At 37.9% G+C, this 21,057-nt stretch overlaps 2 protein-coding genes across 2 annotated transcripts in view; one reads left to right on the forward strand and one right to left on the reverse strand.

Moving 5' to 3' along the window:
* The window catches only part of rsh (radish), a 131,183-nt gene extending 114,585 nt beyond the window's left edge, over positions 1-16,598 (forward strand). Inside the window, 11 exon segments of the mRNA XM_067351915.1 lie at positions 756-928; positions 2,531-3,029; positions 3,241-3,637; positions 3,758-3,992; positions 4,477-4,648; positions 4,963-5,202; positions 5,620-5,775; positions 6,995-7,152; positions 7,380-7,489; positions 7,874-8,398; positions 8,643-16,598. Of these exon segments, the coding sequence (XP_067208016.1) occupies positions 756-928; positions 2,531-3,029; positions 3,241-3,637; positions 3,758-3,992; positions 4,477-4,648; positions 4,963-5,202; positions 5,620-5,775; positions 6,995-7,152; positions 7,380-7,489; positions 7,874-8,398; positions 8,643-8,795 (2,818 nt within the window). The 3' untranslated portion in view covers positions 8,796-16,598.
* Positions 16,599-17,243: 645 nt separating this feature from the next.
* Positions 17,244-20,337, reverse strand: Tip60 (Histone acetyltransferase Tip60). The gene is made up of 5 exons (XM_012373978.2): positions 20,178-20,337; positions 20,018-20,075; positions 19,734-19,802; positions 18,578-19,658; positions 17,244-18,493 (listed from the first exon to the last, which is right to left on the reverse strand). The coding sequence occupies exons 1-5, from the start codon at positions 20,220-20,222 to the stop codon at positions 18,385-18,387; spliced, it is 1,362 nt and encodes a 453-aa protein (XP_012229401.2). The 5' UTR covers positions 20,223-20,337; the 3' UTR covers positions 17,244-18,384.
* Between the last annotated feature and the right edge of the window lie 720 nt (positions 20,338-21,057).

The following is a 21,057-nucleotide window of genomic DNA, read 5'->3' on the forward strand; positions in this document are numbered from 1 at the left end:
ATTTATATATAATTCTAAGACAAATACGTAACATTTCTTTCGGACTTTCGTGATATATCTCAAGAATGAAATAAATTGCAATGGATGTCTTTTTTTTTTTTCATACAGATTACCACATTTCTGACAAATCTTGGCCGTTGTCCGTGATCTTAATTGGTACCACGTAAATCCGCACGATAATAGCAGACGATAAAGGGGATAAGGGAGTCGGCGTGTTCCAATAACGGCCGTGTCGTCGAGACACCACGACGGATTCACATTTTATCAAGCAACTCCCATGAAACTTCATTCTTCTTGATTGTTTTCATCCGTGATAAGATTTAAGATTGCTGCTTTTATCACATCGGAATGGAACGCATCAATGGGAGAAATTTTTGATCCCCTGATACAATCTGGCCTGTCCGCTCGAGTAATCTTGTGTGATCAATCCGTTATTTAATGCAAATATCAATTCAGTTATTCATAACTTTGACAACTTCAAATTTGATATTAAAAAGAATTTTATCGCGCTGTTGAAGAAAAATAAATTGCAATCATTATTCATTTGTATTGCTTTCGCGTACGAGTTCATGTCTTTACAAATAAATGCTAAGAATATAAATGTCATTGTTATTCACGCCGAAGGTATTATTGCCGCTCTCATGCATATTCAAGCCGCGGTTACAAATGCTATCTCGGCGAAGAGATGAAAAGCAGCCGCTTCTAAAGCACCACTCGTTTGTACAAACGATTTTAAGAGTCGTTCTACCTCCCAGGTTCAAGAATCAGATACTTTGCGATCTGCACTTTGCCGACGTGGCGCTGATGGAGTGCTCGGACTTCATGCAGCAGTTGCGCAGCTTCAAGCCACAAAGTTTAGGCTGCGCAGTTGCGAGAAGAAAGTCCTCGACCACCCTGATCTTCCCGCTGCCACCTCAGGCGTGCTCCGGTAAGTGCTCTTTCGTCATCGTCGAGATCACTCGCTTTCTCTCTCTTTTCTTACCATTGCGCTACGGTATCCGCGAACGACCTCGGCGTCGCGCGAGCACCGAAGCTGCCGACTTTTGCACAAGTACATATGTATGAGACGAAGCTACAGGTGGTTCCGCCCGTCTTGGATTACGCACGATTATATGTGCGAAGCTACCTTTTGATGCCGAATTCGAGAAGAGAATGTAAGTCGTACGTAAGTGGAGACGCGCGACCGCAAACAAATACGCGTAACAGAAGGAACAACAGCCGTCGGAGTTTCTTTAGCTGGATTATCACGTGGACATATTTCGAAAGCTTCCGTGCTAGCTTCCTAAATTTCCATTGTCAAGATTACGATATGCCGAAAAATGATCTTTTCTTCCGACGCGCGCACCGAGATCTTTCGCGTCGTAGCGCAAATGGTCGGAGCTCGGCCTCTTTCGGGGAAGGACGAAAATGTCCCCGAGGAAACCTCAGCCACTGGCGTTGAAAATTTGGATTTCCGGTGAGATATGGACGGCCATTATACGCGGGACAAAGGACGCCTAGTAATTAGGTCGAATCGCACAGCAGCGTGGGAGAAGAAGAGGAGGGCCACCGCGGGCGGCTCACTCTAAGTTCGAATACCAAGCCCTGTTTGCAAACAGCTTGGTGTTCTACCTTACAGTGAATCGACCGCGGTATCGTCGACAGCCGCGCGTCCGGGAAAAGGAGCGGCGGACAGGAAGGAAGACGAAGATTGATAAAACGAGGCGCTCGGCGCGGGAAGGGGCGCGGAGAAGAAGAGAAACATATTACCGGCGATACGTGCTTAAGTGGACGTGAGTTCCATGTTGCGGAGGGAGAATCTCTTCGAGATTCTCCGTTGCTGAGTTCTATCTTACGGTCGATTCACTCTCCCTCGAGGCGCTATTTTGTTGGATCGGATTCCTCTCTTAATGATTTCAGACGGAGTGCTTGTCTTCGGATGCTATTTGCCCCGTCCGATTTCCTCGCTTTCTCTCTCCATCACTCTCTGTCTCTCTTCAATTCGTTCTCCTTGTTCCTCTAATTTTCAAACAAACCCCTTTCGCCTCGAGGATCTGTCCGGTTCTTTTCGCAATCCCCCCCCCCGGAGAACAAAGACACCGTCGACGCCATCGTTCACCAATTTGCTCCGCCGAGGAGAGCGCTAGTCGAGCAGGATTAATTAGCGCTAATCTCGCTTTGAGTGAAATTGTTCGATCGACGGCCGCGCGCGCTTCATGATGAAAACGGCGAGGGTTATTGCATTTACGTACAACGTGTACCATGCCAATGTAATAACTTTTACGCTGCGATATTACTTCTTGATGATTATGCTCTTTAGCGATTTCTCGTTTGAACGACGGAACTTTAACATTTCAAAAGCGCGATCAAGATAAAACTTTGCCGGGAACAGTCTTACTCACTCTAATTGTCTTCATTCTAATTGTATTCCCTCTAAGAGATTCACTTTGCTCACTATTTGTCACTACTTATTATAGAGGATAAAATCTACAACGATCTATAAAGACAAATTTGAAGTAAAAATGTAAGTTGAGAGTAAATTTCCCCGTAGATGAGTTCTGTCAAGAGTTCCCGCACAACCTGATACCGACGCCCGGCTACTGGATCGAATGCTCGCGGCAGCAGATCACGTCGGACACAATCTGGGACGAGAGCGAGAGCGATCGCGACGCTACCGATCCCGAGCAGGTGGAGGAGCAAACGGTGGAGGAGCGCTCGTTGATGCTGAAGCGGAAAGATAACAGCTTCTGCCTGTTTGAGGAAAACGAGGTCGACACGGACGACGTGCCGCGGAAGAAGACCACTATCGAGGAACAATGGGAGAAGAATCAGGGCTTCGAGCTCACCTCGGTCGAGCAGGAGACCTACGAGAAGTATTTCTACGGCTCGGAGCACTGGAACTACTTCACGAACGACGAGGATCTGGGGCCGGTGATACTCAGCATCAAACAGGAGACGCTCAACGGCCGGGACCAGTTCAGGATTCTGGTTCGAGCGATCAGTTACACGGTCCACGGCCTTATCCCCGCCAGCTGCGTGTTTGCTGATCGGTACTATCTGAGTCACATTCTATTTGCGCACAAATATTTTCCTCAATTAATGGAACTATAGTGATGAAACACATCGTCAATCATTTCAGAAATTTATTCTTATATAGTCAAATGCGTTTAATGGATTAAGATTGTCAGTACAATACATGTTGCAATTAGCAATTTTTTTTTTTTTTTTGAGGACACGTGAAATATGATAGACTTTTTGCAGATACAATCGAGAAGAAGTTGTACGTAGCCTCGGCAAGGAGGTGAACATCAATCCACCGCTGATCTTGGGCCAATTGCCAGACACGCCCGAAGAGCTTTTGAAGCTCGATCAAGTTTTTATCAAGTCGGAGTTGAAGGTGGGGATGATTTATGTCCAGGAAGGTCAGTACAGCGAGGAGGAGATACTCGACAACAACGATAACTCGCCGCTCTTCGAGGAATTCCTGCAGATTCTCGGCGACAAAATTAGGCTGAAGGGTTTCGACAAGTACAAAGGCGGTCTCGACACCGTGCACGATTTGACGGGCCTATATTCTGTCTACACCAACTGGAGGGGTATCGAGATAATGTTCCACGTATCCACCTTATTGCCTTATGAGAAACACGATCCTCAAAAAGTGAGTCATTAATTCACTCGCATTGTTATCTGAGTTTTATTTTTTGCCCGAAAGTAGAAGAATTTTAGACGATAAAAGTGTCACGGGAATTTAGTCGAAAATCTTTGTTTGCTCGCGCAGCTCCAGAGAAAAAGACACATTGGCAACGATATAGTGTGCGTCGTATTTTTGGAAGCCGACAATACGAGCTTCAGTCCAGCTTGCATCAAGTCGCACTTTTTGCACACATTTATCTTGGTGCGAGTGAGCCCACGGATTAAGCGGAAAATCACGAGATACGAGGTGTCCGTTGTCACAAGGGACGAAGTTGGGGCCTACAAACCGTATCTATGGGAGCAAAGTGTTTTCGAGAAAGGTGCGGTTACAATTTTGCAATAAATACAAAAAAAAAAGAACGCGACTAAAAAGAGAGTTAATTTCGCTCAGCGTTTTAAGTTGAGCTTTGAAAAAAATTTATTGCACTGCCGTTCAATACTTTTCCTCTCTCTCTCTCTCTCTCTCTCTCTCTCATACCAGAGCAGACATTACTTTATCTAACATTTAATCATTGACATTATGAATATTAAATAATTTATAATTACAATTTGCATAATTACATATTATAACTTTCATTATGAATCCTGATCGTTTGTAACAAAGTTTCGTGAATTTAATGTTTTGCTAATTTTCACTTCAGCGTTATGTTACAATTACCGAACTTTTAATTGTCAGTTACGGGAAATAAAGCAGTGTAAATAATATCGGAATTGTTATGTTGACTGGTTACTTCGGAATAATGTCAGCTTAAAACTTCTCTTACATTGGGCTTATCTATCGAATTGGATTTCGCGGCGCAACAGGTCCAATGTTCCGAGAATGGATGTTAACGAAAATCGTGAACGGCGAGAGGGCGAGTTACTCCGCGCCGAAATTCGCGAGAATGCAGGAGCGCACGAGAAGTCAGATGCTGGAGGACATCGTGGCGAATCTCGCTAATCACGCGGAAACCGGACAGATTCCGAAACCGTACAGGTGAGACGCGGTTGCAAAAATAATATTCAAAAATTCGCGAATAAACGATTGCACGGTAAAAGAGCACGATGAAAATATAATTACGAAATTACTTCGCGTTGAATTAATCTATTCTGTATTCGCGAAATTTTCGTGATGATAATATTTCTTGCATAATGTATGAGATGTTAAATATCTTTAATATTAAAATGTAGATATCTAACAAATGAGCAATTTAATTGCTTTTGCATGTTATTCATTAATTACATCGTCGATCATAAAGTATCCGATCAATTATTATATGCTCAGCCGAATTTGTGATCATAAATTTCTAGGCGAGGCTCTTGGCGACCGATCGGACACATGAGACCGTCTTCGCCGTTACTGGACTCGGTACGAGATCAATTTGAAGATTACGATCAGCTCGCAAAGGACTTCACCCGAGTGTTCCTCAATAATTCAGCGAATGTGACACTAAACGCTAGTTTGTTCGATGTGTCTTTCCTCGTGCCGGGACAGCAAAAACAAAAAGTTAGATTCATCGGCGTTAGAGCGATTCTAGCAGTAAGAAGCAGGTAACAGCTTTTAATAAATATCTTTTTCTTTTTTTCAAAGATTCCGAGCATTTGCTCATTTTGTAATAAAATCTAAGATACTTTATGTCAAAATATAACGAATTGATTACTTTTTATTAGTACAGAAAAATGTTTCTCAATAATTTAATAGTCCATTTGTTTTGAATTGAGAGATGAGATAAATATTTTCTCTAATTAGCTTAGTGATTTGCAAATTAATGAGTCTGAAATAATCTATAGAAATTTGAAATTCAATGAATAAATGAATCTATATTACGATCGGCTGGTGAATGATATAACAGACGTGTCTGCTCTAAACGAAAGTATCCAAAAGTTGTTTGCGTATAAAAAAATTTATTTGTATTCAATATATATTCGCGCGTGAAAATTTATTCATTGATATTTTGTTCTCTACAGAGTGTTTCAAGAAATGCTGTACGGGATTCAAGCGGGCTTCGGAAGCCCACAAGTACCAGTTGCTGAATTACTCGCAAGACCGGTACCGACGCTGCTCAGCCCGCAGAAACCGAAGAGCTCAAACTTCCTTCAAGTCCCCGACATGGAAAGTCCAAGGTACGTTCTAACAATCAAGATTGTTGTTATTCCAAAGTACAATACTTATCTCGTAAATCCAATTCAAAATTGTTGATATCAAAGTTCGCTCATTAAAGCGATGGAAAGTGAAATACAAAAACTGGTAAGCTTCGCAATTAAATTCGCTAAACAAATTGAAGAAAATAAAACGAATCTGCAAAGTTGCAAAACTGACTTGAGGGCGTTCGCGTAGAACGTTGAGCAATCGGATTCGTTAGAATGTCGATCGAAGATTGGACAAGAATGTGGATTATGCGATATTTTTGTGTGAGATAGAAATTGGATTTCTCTAAAACGAGAGTAAAAATTGGGTGAGACTAATTGCCTGCGAATCTCTCAGTGTCGAATGTTTCTTTCATATTTATATCGTTATTGGATCGTAATATATGTATTTTTTCACGGCACATCCATGTCTCCTATCCTCACGGCACCGCATGATTATATCTCGTAACTCTTTATTTATTTATATATATATATACTTAATTTATCGTATATGCAAGAGCTGTAAATTTAATCAAACCATGTATCGTATATTGGACTCAATGTGGCATGCTCTTCTCTAAGAAACACCTGCAATATTCTGTTGGACAATATGATTCACGGCCGATTCGCCTTGCTTCGATCGCTCAGAAAAAAAGAAAAAATATTTCACGAACAACAAAATTCTACGAATGAGATCTGTCATTCTTCTCGCTGGTATTTTTATGCGGCGTGCTGTCTTACAATCTGTATCTTACGATTTTGTTTTTCTATTCTGTCCATCAGTAATGTTGAAAATCACCAAGTATGCCTTCTTTACTTTGATTGTGACGTAATCACCAATGAATTTGTATCAGTGCAGTTTGCTGTCGTCTTTCTATATTCTAAATTTCATGTAACAAATTGTCGATTGTGTGAACAATTTGATAAAAGGTTTCTTGTGCCGCTGCTGTGGATCCGATAATTATGCACAAAGTGGTGTCGATTCTACGCACGTTGAGATTTCGTACAAATTATCAATTCGGAGAGTAAGCTTTCGTTGTTGCCTCGTTTTTGTTTCGTAACTTTACATTTCGATATTTCCTCCTATCAATTATAACCGGCTCCTTTTCACTTTACACTAATCCTGGTCTCTGCGTGAAACGCCCGTAAATTCCATCTCCATACCTTGAGGTGCCGCTCCGCGGTTTCTGTGAGATACTGGTTCTGATGTGTTTAGGCCCAAAAGCGTGCCCTCATCGCCGATGGTGAAGCGGGCCTTCTCACGACTGGGCACGATCACGGCGGGATGGGGACGAAGCATCAGAAAACACAGCAGTGGCAACACTCTGCAGAGCGAGGATCGCAAACGATGGGCTAGCTCGCAAGATTGCAGTAGTACGTTCTCGATTCTTACGAGAAAAATTCAACAGCTTATGTTTATGTACTTTTTGTTCATATTTCGTTTAATTTTATATTAAAATATAATGCACAATTATGTGAACGATGGGAAAATAATAAAATAATAATTCTAATTTAAAAATAACGTAAAGATACTTTTTTGTGTAAGTTTGTATTCCTTTGCAGTAGCGTAAAAGGATCTAATTTAAATATTTCCTTTTCAGATAAAGAAGTGAAAGATAAGGACAAAGCAGCCCAATCATTGGCGGTGCCGAGACTCAGCGTTTGCGCGGACGCGCAAAAAGTAGATAGAGCGAAACTAGCGCAAACCGAGGTAAGCGAAACGTCAATATCAGACGCGTATCTTGATATAAAAAAAAAATATATATAAAAAGAGCTTTTCAAAAAGACCATGTTATTGCACAAAACTGCAATATCCTGAGAAGTGTATAATCAATATCACAGCTATATTAAAAAATCATAATATTTAATATCTTGCGTGATTAAATCCCTTGGCTCTTTTCATTATTCTCTACCTTACAGTAAGTTCTAACACTTAATATGTCCATTACATTTTCAATTCACAATTGCTGATTGATATTAAATCATTGCTGAGTAATTATAATAATTCTATATAAAATATTAGATTATATTAAGAATAATATGCCCGTTATGACTGCGATTTTAATCTCTTATTAATAAAAATATATGTTTTCAGTTTGATATCATCGAGTTCGACCCGGAGACTTTCCGAATTCTACTGGATTATTTGCATACCGGATCCTGCCCGCTCACGTGCAGCAATATACCGGGTCTGATATGCGCCGCGGAGCATTACGATCTCCCGGAACTCCTTCAGGCTTGCTTCCATCACGCCAAGCAGTTCCTCAGAATTGAGGTTGTCTGCGTAATGTTATGCGCACTTGAGAATTACTACTGGCGTTACACTTCCGCCGCGGAACTAGTCAACATGATCTTCGCATTCGTCGATACGAGGGTCTATCAGCTCTTCCAGAACCCGGACTTCCTCACTCTGAGCGAGTCGATGGTGCAGATGATCATGAGCCGTCACACCCTCGAGGTGGCGGAAATCAAGAAATTCGAGGCGATGTTAAGTTGGGCGAAGCACAGGATCAAAACTAAATCGAGCAAGCTCGACGCTAAAGTGGAGTTCAAGTGTATCATGGAGAGACTCAGCAAGGATATCAAGTTGTATAGGATAACACCTAACGAACTAATTAGGGTGCGTATTGAAAAAATAAAGATGCAAAGAAAAACATGGGTAATATCGCAGACAGCAAACGTTGCTAACATTTACTGGATATTAAAGATTAAAAACAAAAACTATCTAGAAACTATATAAATTGTCCGAATAATAATTTAAACCTAATTAAAAATTTAATAAATACAAATAGCAATTTAGACGATACTTAAATCATATTTTTCGTTATCGTAAACACGGAAACATTGCTCTCTCATTTTTCTAGATCGTGCTGCCGACGAAAATCATAAAGAACGAGTCTATCCTCGAGACTCTGATGTACCAAGCGAACACTGGCATATACAGAAACGTCGACACCTATTTGGAGGCATATCAGAGGAAAGTGCAGAATCAAGAGAGCTTGGACTACGGACTGTAAATGTCAAGGAATACATGAGAGGTGCCGCAAGAACGATATGTACCTGAAGATATGATTCGACCGACGAATTCTCCGACAGCGAGGAAGTTTAATTTCGTAAATGTTGCTGCGCCCGTGTCATACATGTCATCGGATATTGTGCGCGATTAAACGTGACCTTTTCGCAGCGGCAGTGATCTGTAATCAGAATATCTGGCCGCGGTCGCGATATTCGATATGTGGGAATCGATAATTACACTGCGAGGCCTGACAGGAGTTATGATAGATTGCTCTGAGACCGTATAAGGTCGCTCTGTGCCGAGCCACTCGACGAATAACGAGTTTAGACGCAGTCTCGGCTCCATAAACTTTATTCGATAGTCGCGCGATAATTCAATCGCGTCTGGTGGCGTCTCAAGCTGCCATCCTCGTTTTGCTTGCGGCATCACGGTAAATCATTCGTTGGGGAGGATAGTGATATAAGGCTGATTACTGATCGAGGTATGACATTTGATGAATAATTTCAGAAATTCCTTCAAAAATTTGTCTGAGAAATTCAGAAGTTTCCTATTCGAGTGTCAATTTGCTTATTTGACAAATAGCACGAACTTGTAAAAAAATTGGCCTATGTTGGTAAAACTGAAAACGCAACGTATCGCAATTTCGATGCTTATTTTCGGATTTTTTATGTTAGTGAAACTTGTCTTATAACGATATATATTTTGTAATCTTCGAATTTATTTAATTGCTTAACCTTTTTCTCTTATTTCGAAGTAAATAAAAGTGGAAAATATCATTCCACCTACGATAATACTAGAATTATTAATAATTTCCAATAAGATGCTCTTCCAAGGTCTTACGAGGCAGCGAGTACCTAATGATGAATCAAACAAGAAAATGAAATAGAAAACGCAATTTCGATATGATCGACATTTCATATTAAAGTTTCATGAGTAGGCGTTGGCAATCTCCGATGCAGAGAATTTGCTATATATTAATATAATTTTAACGTGTGATTGATGGAAGTAAATGTCAAGTATCGATTGTAGATGAAGCCGCACAATCGCGGAAATACGAGCGCGAGAAAAAGCACAATTTTCGTACCGTTAACGCAAGGAGATTCGCGCAAATAAAATCTGGTTGGTAAAGAGTCAAAGTAATTAATTAAAGAATAAAGTAATAAGAATAAGGATGCTCCGATATGAAAGGAGCCGATGACGAAGGCAAATCTGCGTAATATTCGTCGTATGACACTGTCACCTGTCTTTCCGCGTTAATGAAAGGGAAGAGAAGAAAGCAGCGAAAATAACCAGACGATAAGACAATGTCGCCATTTGAAACACGATATTAATGGGCGATCGAAAGAAGACTTTGACAGTCGTTGACCAGAAAGACTCTCGATTGAGGGCGCGCATCGTGCGTATCGTATATCGGCGGCATTTAATAAATTGCCGACATATGACAATCTGTATCATAAAAGAAAGCGCTACTAATAACACGACTAATAACATAAAAGAAAAAGATTTATTACTACGTAAGCTTAAAGAAATATATATATATATATATATATATATATATATATATATATATATATATATATCAGGAGTACAAATTAGTTCGGTCCGTTTTTTTGTGTTCAAAAATGCATTTATTTCAAAACAAAATGAATGAACAGATTAATTAAAGTATTGTCCATCGCTGGCTACTACTTTTTCCCATCTCTCAACCAATTTTCGAATTCCATCTCGAAAAAATGACTCGTCTTTGGAGGCGATCCAAGTTTGGAGCCAATTTTCGATTTCTGCGAAAGAAGTGAACCGGTGACCTGCCAAATCGTGCTGCATTTTTTGGAACAACCAGTAATCAGAAGGAGCAATGTCCAGAGAATACGGCGGGTGCGGTAAAACATCCCATTTGAGCGTTTCCAAATATTTTTTTACGACTTTTGCGACATGAGGCCGAGCGTTGTCATGAAGAAGAATAACTTTATCATGTCTTTGCTCGTATTCCGGCCGTTTTTCTCGCAGTGCACGGCTCAAACGAACCAATTGAAGCCGATACCGATCGCCCATAATGGAATCGCCAGGTTTCAGCAGCTCATAGTAAACAACACCCTTTTGATCCCACCAGATACAGAGCATGATCTTCGAACCATGAATGTTCGGCTTTGGTGTTGATGTTGAGGTCGATGGCAACGATTGACCGGGCTTAGCGTAGTATTTTTTCCTCTTGGGGTTGTCGTAGAATATCCACTTCTCATTTCCAGTCACAATCCGATGCAAAAAATCTTTTCTTTGTTGCCTTTGAATCAGCAGCTCGCAAGTGAAAAATCGCCTTTCAACGTCTCTCGGTTTGAGTTCATAAGGCACCCAATTTCCTAGTTTTTGTATCATTCCCATGGCTCTCAATCGTACAGAAACGGCTTGTTGAGTTACTCTCAATGATCCTGCAAGCTCCTCTTGCGTTTGACTCTGATCTTCTTCGAGTAATGCCTCTAATTCTTTGTCTTCGAATTTTTTTGGCTGTCCAGAGCGAGGCTTGTCTTCAACGCTGAAATCTCCATCCTTGAAACGTCGAAACCATTCCCTACATGAATTATCAGTTGGAGCAGTGTCACCATAAACTTCGACAAGCATTCGATGGGCTTCAGCTGCACTTTTCTTCCAATTAAAGCAGAAAATTAAAACCTCCCGCAAATGCTGCTTGGTTAACACAAAATTCGACATTTCGAACACAGTAAAAATCAAGGTTTTTGTATGAAACTCAAAGCGATATAAACTGAATATTATTAGCAGATGTCTAACCTCTCTGAAACCGCCAAAATCTGCTGTCACTATGAACCATTCACAACAGCCAGAGCTATCTTTTGAAAAACGGACCAAACTAATTTGTACTCCTGATATATATATATATATATATATATATATATATATATATATATATATATATATAATATACATACGTATCGATAAGAATAAAACGCTAAACAATGAGTAACAACAATAATAATGAAATTAATAATGATAATAGTAATAATGAGAAATAATATAATAACGATAACGACAAGCGAATCGATGTTGAATGTGGGGAAAAAACCAAAAAAAAAAAAAGATATATATTCGAGGTCTGTTCTGTTTTCTATCGTAGATTTTATATCTTCAAATACTCTAAGGCAGAGATTCTAAAATCCACGGGGGCAGGCTGGAGAAAGAATCTATCGCGCGATAGTGCGCGTACCTCTTTTCCGTTCGGATGTCTCCAGAGAGACACTCGCTTCGATTGTATGCGCGCGATTTTTTATTGCACGATCGTGGACTACCGATCTTTCCGTTCTACGGAGAGACGAGACATATCGATGATCTTCCCCCATTGCGAGAACGGATTTCCGGAAGAACGAGAGTTTTCGTTCGGGTTTCACGAATTTTTGCGACTCTCAAGCGAGATTTCGACTGGCCTGGTTCCAGTAACGCTTCAGTAACTAACTATATCAAAAGAAGAAAATAAATAAATAGAAAGGGGAAGAGGAAAGTGGGGAAGAAATAGCGCGATCCGCATTGACATGCGGAACGAACATCGCTTTTTTCTGAAAATTCTTTTCTGAAATCGATCTTCCCCGGAATTTCAGGGAAGGAATATTTTTACATGATCTCGATTGGTCGCCCGTACTACGACACAATGTTTTCGAGCGCCGATCCCCCGCTGTATATTATGTTATTGTATACGTAATAAGTAATATTACGATGTAACGTGCATAAAGGTAAAGGCCGTTAACCCTCAACCACTACGGTGAGTTCAATTCTCTTCCTAGTGTAAATGTTTCATGTATCGGAGATACTTGCGTTAATTTTATATAATACTTTAAATATTGTCTAATTAGATATTTTGTAAAAATTCCTAGATTTTAATAAGAAATTACTTGCAGCAAGGGTTTTAGAATTATTATTAATAATTTAATAGATTAAATACTGTTGAAAATTATTGTTAAATATTTAATGTTTCACTCTTCATCGTGAATGTAATAGCAAAAGTCAAATAAAGGCATCAATGTATAGATCAGTAACGGTGAAAGGTAAAATTGTACTCCGATCAGTTATTAATCAGGTCCAAAATTGATCTCACCGTAATAGTTATTTCATCCAAAATGTAATCATAGCAGTTGAGGGTTAAAATCGGTCTCCTCCCGCTGCGGAGGCAGCCAACTGTTAAGTGTCTTATTGTTCAGGCAAGCGGCTGGACGAAAGTAGAGTTTCGAAATATTTAACGAAAACCGATTATTGTTGCATGCCAGATCGATTCATGTGATTGTTCGTTTCGAGTATTGCATGGTTCGTTATTAACACCTTATGCAAGGCAAAGAGGCTCTTTGTAATATTTCCATGTGACAGAATAATGAAATGTAATTATATCAAATGCAATTATAGAGCAGCTATTTTTCTAATTAATTTAAGTAGCAATTTGTTGGAGATATTGATTGTTAACAGCATGAATCTCCAGAAAAATAAGCTTAATTTAAACAGACTTCTTCGTCTCGTTCACCATCGCATATGTAAAAATGCAAGATTTTCTATTGTAAAGTTATGTAGGATTTTGCGATGCAAACGAAGGATATACATGATAAAATAAAAAAAAAAAAAACGAATCATAAAGCAGATAAAACTCGAAATTCTACTTCGTCAGTGTGTCAACATATATGTTTAGTGTGTGATCGAAATGTATTCGATTGGTCATTGTATTTATGACGTGCTCGAATCTATGTCGAGGCGTCGTAAGCTCATTCATCGCGCGTTACATTAATCAGAGCGAAACTCGGCGCGTATTCAATTCAAAGTTTGCAGACAACAGTTATGTGGTTGCATGCAATACTGAGATCTGTTACGTTTATTAATATAATTACGATTTTATAATAACTTATAATATCACATGTATAAATCCAAAGTTTACATATTTATAAAATTAAGAAAAGTAAACACGCCATATTTAAAAACGATATTTGTAATATGACGTGTGCTATAATTCCGCGCTTTAAACAATTCAATCCGCGCACTCGATTAATTACGTATCATTAGGAATTATATTTTCCAGCTGATTCCGCAAACATTCGACTAGTAAATGTCTATATTTGTGTGTGAAATCGTTTGCTATGATTACCCAGTATATGACATATCCGTAAAGCCGATATAATTTAGATAAATTCAGATTTAAAATTTGTAGACGCACGCGGAAATAATCTGAGCGTTCAACAAAGGTTGAACTCGTTAAAATTATATCGGATTTATTATACATCTGTAATCTCTGCTTGAGACGCGATAAGATCTGCTTTAAGCCTACGCCCGAGTTCGCTCAAAAATACCATAAATCAGTACAAACTTTACGCCTGTCGTGTATAACTCTTCCTCCTCTCGCGCCGCGAGTATGCTAATGTACAAAACGACACTTTTTTTACTGTACTTGAAGACAGTCCAGGCGTTAGTCGATCAAAATGCGAAGCAAAAAGGGGGATACGCGTGCGCCACGAGGCATGACAATCCCCCTCCCTCTTTCGAGAACACCCAAAAAAGAAAATTGAGAAAAATGTCATCGAACGCCATTCTGTCCAGCCATTGCCGCCTACTGTTCAACTGTACATGCATTCACAAAAATGAATAAGAAAGATACATATATATATATATATATATGTATATATATATACGTATACATATATACATTAAAATATAAACACACGCACACTGGCATACAGGTGCACACGCTAAAGAAGAAGAGAGTAAGAGGGAGAGAGAGAGAGAAAGAGAGAGCGAGAGAAAGTAATATAATGCGACGAGTAAAAACTGTAACGAAATATAATGTGCGCCACGTGAGCGGACTCCGGCGAGTGAGTAGAGTAAGTCAAGAGTAATTCTAGACGCACATTGAGACGGATGGTCGATTTCTGACCTCTGACAAGATGGAAAAAGATTGCGTCGTGAAAAGTGACATTTTGTAACACGGTGAAAAGTGATCGTAAGATTATGTAACGAAAGTAATTCACCGGCAAATGGAATCGTAGAGAATTAAAACCAAAGAGTCTTAATTGGTTCCCTTTTTTCAATTCCCTTTTTTTTTTTTATCAATTTCTGGTCCTAATCAGTTTCTCAGTTCTGATTTCGGTTACAATATTCCGTTGTATCTTGTATAATGTTCGAGAGATTTTAGTTGGCCTACTAATCAAGCAAATCAAAATCCTATTGGAGTATTTTTCAAATAATTGTAGGTCGTCAGTTTTTATTTGTGTAATGTATATTATGATAAATAAATTAATTGAATGATTCCTCTCTCCGCATGTGCAGTCACTGGAGTTTGTAATAATGACATGCAAAAAATGGACATGCTCCTGTATTACTTAAAATTAAGATAATGTGCGTTTGGTTAAGAATAATCTCGATTACGAGCTGCGTTTCGTGCGATATATACGAGGGTTGTGCGTAATCTTAAGCGCTTCTCGAAATCTCTGGAATGCATCTGGTTATTCGTGCGATAGTCTATAAATGCATTGTTGCGATGCCGTGCATGTGTCGTCATTCTAATCTTGTTAAATACTCGCTGTCCTCCTCGACATTATACCGCTGCCATTGTATTTTTCATCGTCTCGTTGTTGTTGTTGTTGTCGTTGTTGTTAAGAGGAAAATGTATTGTCCGCTCACAATTGCACGCACGTCGTGAAACAGGCGCAGGAACGAGAAGTTACGACTACACTACTTTTTTTTTTTACGACACAATTTTTCCTAAGATTAATTTGTCCTGAGACACAATTTGTGACGATAGGTGAATCATAAATTTTCAGTTGAATTCCGCACACTTGTATAATATTAAAAGTTCCATAGAATATTTTGACCTCAACTTTTTGCGAGGTGCTTAGATAAAATGTGATAGAATCACTCCTAAATAGAAAATAAATTCTTTTTTTGTGCTAACTTTACTTCTCCAGTAAGCAAAATGTTAGCAATGTCGACTCCACTGGATCCATAGTAATATAAACAAAAGTACAAGTCGTGGTTCTCGTTTTCTGTGAACATTCCTTTCTGTACGAAAATCTCCAAGTGATCGATATTAGTTTACAATTAGCCCAATGTTACTTCGTTTTGCGAAATATCTGTTCCGCTATTAATGATTTATCGTCTGTATATTTGTGTATATGTCTGTGTATGTGTGTGTGTGTGTGTGTGTGTGTGTGTGTGCGCGTGCTTCGCCATGATGTATTATTCGACTGATAATTTGTTATCCTGATATATCATACTCGTATTGTTGTGTACGTGGATCCAAGTTAGTACTGCGTATGATAGACTGGTTATCGGATATCAATGAATTTACGTGAAATATCAAAAAAAGCGTTTCTAGTTTCATGCGATCATATCGGTATGAGATCACTGTGACCTGATAATTATTGAAAAGTGCGTGTACACACGAGTTTCTTCCTTCCCACTTGTCGTCGTGTTCGCGTGATGAATCTTAGGAACTCGCCGTGTGGCGCTTACGTGGTAACGAATACAAAAAGACAGATGAAAATTATGAACAAAGATTTATTGTATATGAAGCTACTGTGATGTTACTGTTGAATATAAAAAAAATATATCTATATATATACATATATATATACATAAAAGATGCTGTATTTAAAGTCGTGTCTAAAGAGTGTTTTCTTTTATCTCCTCGCTCACCGAAACAAAGTCTGTCGCGAATCTGTGAAAGTGAAATTGTAAATTTATATTCGTACGAGCAAACTATTTTTTAAAGATGACAACGTGACTGATCTATTATGTAATATAGGCAATAAAAATGTATTGTGCTAGATCTTCTCTACATGTGTGTTCGTGTAAACCTTATCAAGTTAGTGCGTAATGGAATGTAATTGCACGTAGAATGAGAATTTCTCTTCTCTACGTCTTATTTAGCGTGGATCATTATTGCACTTTGCAGGAAGCGCAAAAATAGTTTTCTTTTCTTATCAAACTTCCTTATTGTGTACAGTTATAACATATACATATGTAATCATAATTATAACCTAGTATATGTACAGTTATAATTATGATTACAAAAAAGTCAATAACTAAAATTTTTTAATAGCTATACCTTTATTTTTGATTGACAAGTTGTCATTAAGTTTTTAAGCCGCAAACATTTAATCAGATCGGGGAAAAGTATTTTAATGTCATCTTGTAAAATAAAAAAATTATTACTATAAAAATGTATGTATTAGTCGTAAAATTCAAGTAAATCGTATTCTAACTTGGTTAACTGAAAATAAAAGTTGACTAACAATATTTCTACAATTTATGTCTTGTCAAATTTCATAAACACAACATTCAGAATTTTATAAAATAAAATATTTTTCTCGTTAAAAAACTTTGTATACAGAAAAGAAACATATAGAGAATATAAAAAAAAAACTATGCAATATTCAATATGAGATATTCTATTTTGAAATAACAAAAAAAATTGGCAAAGTGAAATGAAATTTATTGGTAACTATAATTTTTTCTACACAACAAAATGTAATCAATATCAATTTATATTGAGGACGCTTTTCATCTACAAATTTATATGTAATACTACACAATGAAATAAGAAATATACAAATTTGCTAAAGCCATAAATGAAAAATAAATCCCGGACGGCATTCAATAATCCAAATATACTAGGAATTTAGTAAATTAATCCAATTCAATTTTAATGACTCGAAATTATGCTTTTGCATAATATTATTCTTAACATCATCATTAGTGTTCAGCTCGTCTTTGTCTAAAAATGTTATTTTTAACAACTAGAAATCGTTCTTGGAATAAGGTCGCTTGTACGCTTTGTATAAATTTTCACAAATACGTTAATACGTAATTAACGTTAATAACGTAAATACGTTAATACGTAATTATAACGTATTCGCATGGCAATTTGTAATATTCGTAACTATCTAAGTTTATCTCAATTCTATCGGGAGAATGTACAATAAATAACAATGTGAAAAGATGTGTACATATTTACATACACATGGTAGATACGATGCACGTTTTCATTTGTCTCTGTATACTAAAAATTGAATTACAAACAGCGATCTGAGTATATATTGAGCCTATACAAATATTTTTCTATAAAATGTTTTGAATACGCTTGAGCCGTGGAGGAATTGTAAGTATATTATAAAATCACATTTATTTACAATTATACAAGACCGACAAGTTATCTGTACAAATCTGATCACTGCTAAATAACAGTGGTCGTTTGTGTATCTTTAAAAAAAATGCTAAACCATCGTATTAAAACATTATGTCTGATTCTAAGGTATACTTCATTACAGTAAATATCTTTTCAGGTAAAATTCGCGAACATTCGCACAGTACTATTTTAGCGTTCTCTACAAACGAGATCTGCGTGCGTCGACGAGTTTCTAGAGCATTGCGAAAAGCGTACACAATGCCAGATACAGTCTTATTAAAACGCTAGACCATTGGAGGGTCACAAATTAATATATATATATATATATATGTACAATTTTGTACACTCATTAACTGTCACTTCCGGGATTTCTGAAAATAATTCTAAGACAACTCGATACCGTTTTATTGTCAATTCGAGTCGCACTTCACCATTTGGCTCTAACACTCCAATCTTTTGGTGTCCAATGTAGACACTTAGGATCTATCCTAATCTGCCTTTTTTCCATTGCAGCTGCGTGTTGTCCGATAATATCCCTGCAAATAAAGACACAATGAAAATAAGACTAAATCCAAGTAAATATTGCATCATTTCTATTCATCTTGAATCGATCAATTTACCTATTTAATGTTACAATATATTGCCCCTTGTAATAATTAATGAGATTCAAATTTTGCAGAGTCGATATCACATCTTCTTTCTTGATCGATGTTAACTCGGAAATCTCGCTTATTGTTATCTGTGGTTTTTCGTTTTCTACTACAGGCTTTATGTTCAAAAGGATATCGAGTATCGTGTGTGCCCAGTAGCTCCGGTACGAAAGCAAACCCAAATCAGACAGCGGCTTTTCCGGAGAGCCAGTTTTTCCTTCAAATTTTGACAACTCGTATGAAAATTCTATCAATAGTTTGCCATAACCTCTTCTCTGATATGGTGGCAGTGTAAGAATACACGCTACGTTGTGATCCTCGGTTGACTCCTTCTCTTTTGAAAAATAGCCGACTATGTGAAACCCTCTACTGTCAAAGTCCGTCATTACGTAGAACAAAAAGGGATCAGTATCATAATAGAGAGTCTTGTGATCCAAAAATAGTTTTGCCAGTAAACAAAGATTTTGTGCGTAATTCTTATTCTTGCGGCCGTCAATCTCGAAAAACGATATAGATCCTTTTCTGTATATTTCGTTTCCGGGCGGATGCCGTAAATTACATTTGATTAAGTGCCTCTCCAAACATTTTCGACTCTTTCTGTACTTCAGACAGAATTCACAGATGTATATACAAGATAAATTCACCATCTCTTGTGGATAAGGGCTAAAATACCAAGGTTTTATTCTATGACGACCTAATTCGATTAATTCTATGTTTTTCATTCTCGTGACTATATCGTCATGATGATGAGCTACTAGGGAACCAGTCGGCCTGGGACCTGGTGTTTGTGGCGGACCATCTTGAGAATCCTCATTTTCTAAAAATGTTGCTTTTCTTTTTCTAGACATTTTCTTCTGCAGTGCAGCTTGAAGCACGGCGGAACCGTTAACTGGTTCATTACTAACGCTGCTAGGACTAGGAGGCCTGCTAACAGCCTGCTTTTTTGGTGTTGCTGCACCAGTTCCCGGTGTCGTTCCATCACGACGGGGATATTGGACCTTTCTAGTATCCAAAGAATCTTCCGTAACCCATTCATCCAGTCGCTTATTAACTAAAATAGAACAATTAATGTTTATGATGTCAATACTTGAAATTCATATACTTAAATGCTAAACATTTTACTTACAATCCACATAGTGAACGTAATAACATTTGACATCTTGTACATCTTTGACACTAATGATTTCAGCAAGTGCTGTAGAGAAAATAAAAAAATACTTCTCAAATTATTTTTATATTGTCTTTTATAATAAAGTAACATCAACTATACCAAGGTAATTATGGTGCATATATATAGATATATATAATAATATATAGTTTCAGAATCTTGCAAAACAAAAAAATAACGTTTTTTGGTAATAGAACATTCTGAAAGACGCTAGTAAAACAATACACGTGCAATTTACTTACGCCAATCGTCCGTGCCATGCATTCGGACCGGCAAACGACAGCCTTCAACTAGTGAATTCTAAAAGTGAGGTTATAATATCGTTATAAACGTGTACTCGCTTTTCACATACTTTTCCGGATAATCTATCAGCGTTCTCGTATTCACAAATATTGTACTTACCACAGAATCGCATATTGTTTCGCGTTCGTCGTGCTCCTCGATCATTTCAGTCAAAAATGTGTAAACTTGTCACCAAACAAAATTTTGTTTTGAAGCTTTCACAGCACTAACACGAGCGCCACTCCGAACTATGTTTCAGAGTGGAAAGAAAAACGTCACGGTGCCGCGAGGGCGTCGTAAAGCATACGCCATCTGACGGCAACTTTACTTGTATCAACTTCACTTGTATCGCCCAAGTGCGGTAATATACATGATTTGCAAAATTCATGTACATTAAAGTGATATAAGCATCATATAGTTTTAAAATTGATATTATCACAATTATAACTTTCATTTTCCATCATTTTAGATCTTCTTTCTTTAAATAATAAATAATTATACTCACCAGCTAAGATGCCAAGATTGCAGTTTGCCCGATTTGCTCCAAATTCCGTTTCAGATTGCTTCGTATCAGTTGTATCAGAGATCGGTGAATTCCGGAAACACACTTGGTTACACATATTATCAGACGAAAATCTATTCACTTCACTTCACTTCACTACACTTTTTAAACAACGCGAAAATCACGAATTTACATAGCGAAATCACGATGGTACACAAAACAAAAACGCGTATGTATAAACCATACTCAGTATCACAACGCGGCCATGCATATAATTATAGGTGATATTACTACTTTACACATTTGATGGTCGATTCAATTGTACTTGTATCGAATGACTGTTTCAACGAACGCGCGCAGACGGGTATTTATCCGATTCTAACAAGCTGAACTTTTAGCACGCTATATCTAATAAATAGAGTATATCATTCTTCGACTTTGTTGAATAACGTAGAGATCATTTTGCGTGTGTCTATAGCATCGAAATAGACTCACCGT

Source organism: Linepithema humile, chromosome 3, assembly GCF_040581485.1.
Source record: "Linepithema humile isolate Giens D197 chromosome 3, Lhum_UNIL_v1.0, whole genome shotgun sequence".
Taxonomy (NCBI): domain Eukaryota; kingdom Metazoa; phylum Arthropoda; class Insecta; order Hymenoptera; family Formicidae; genus Linepithema; species Linepithema humile.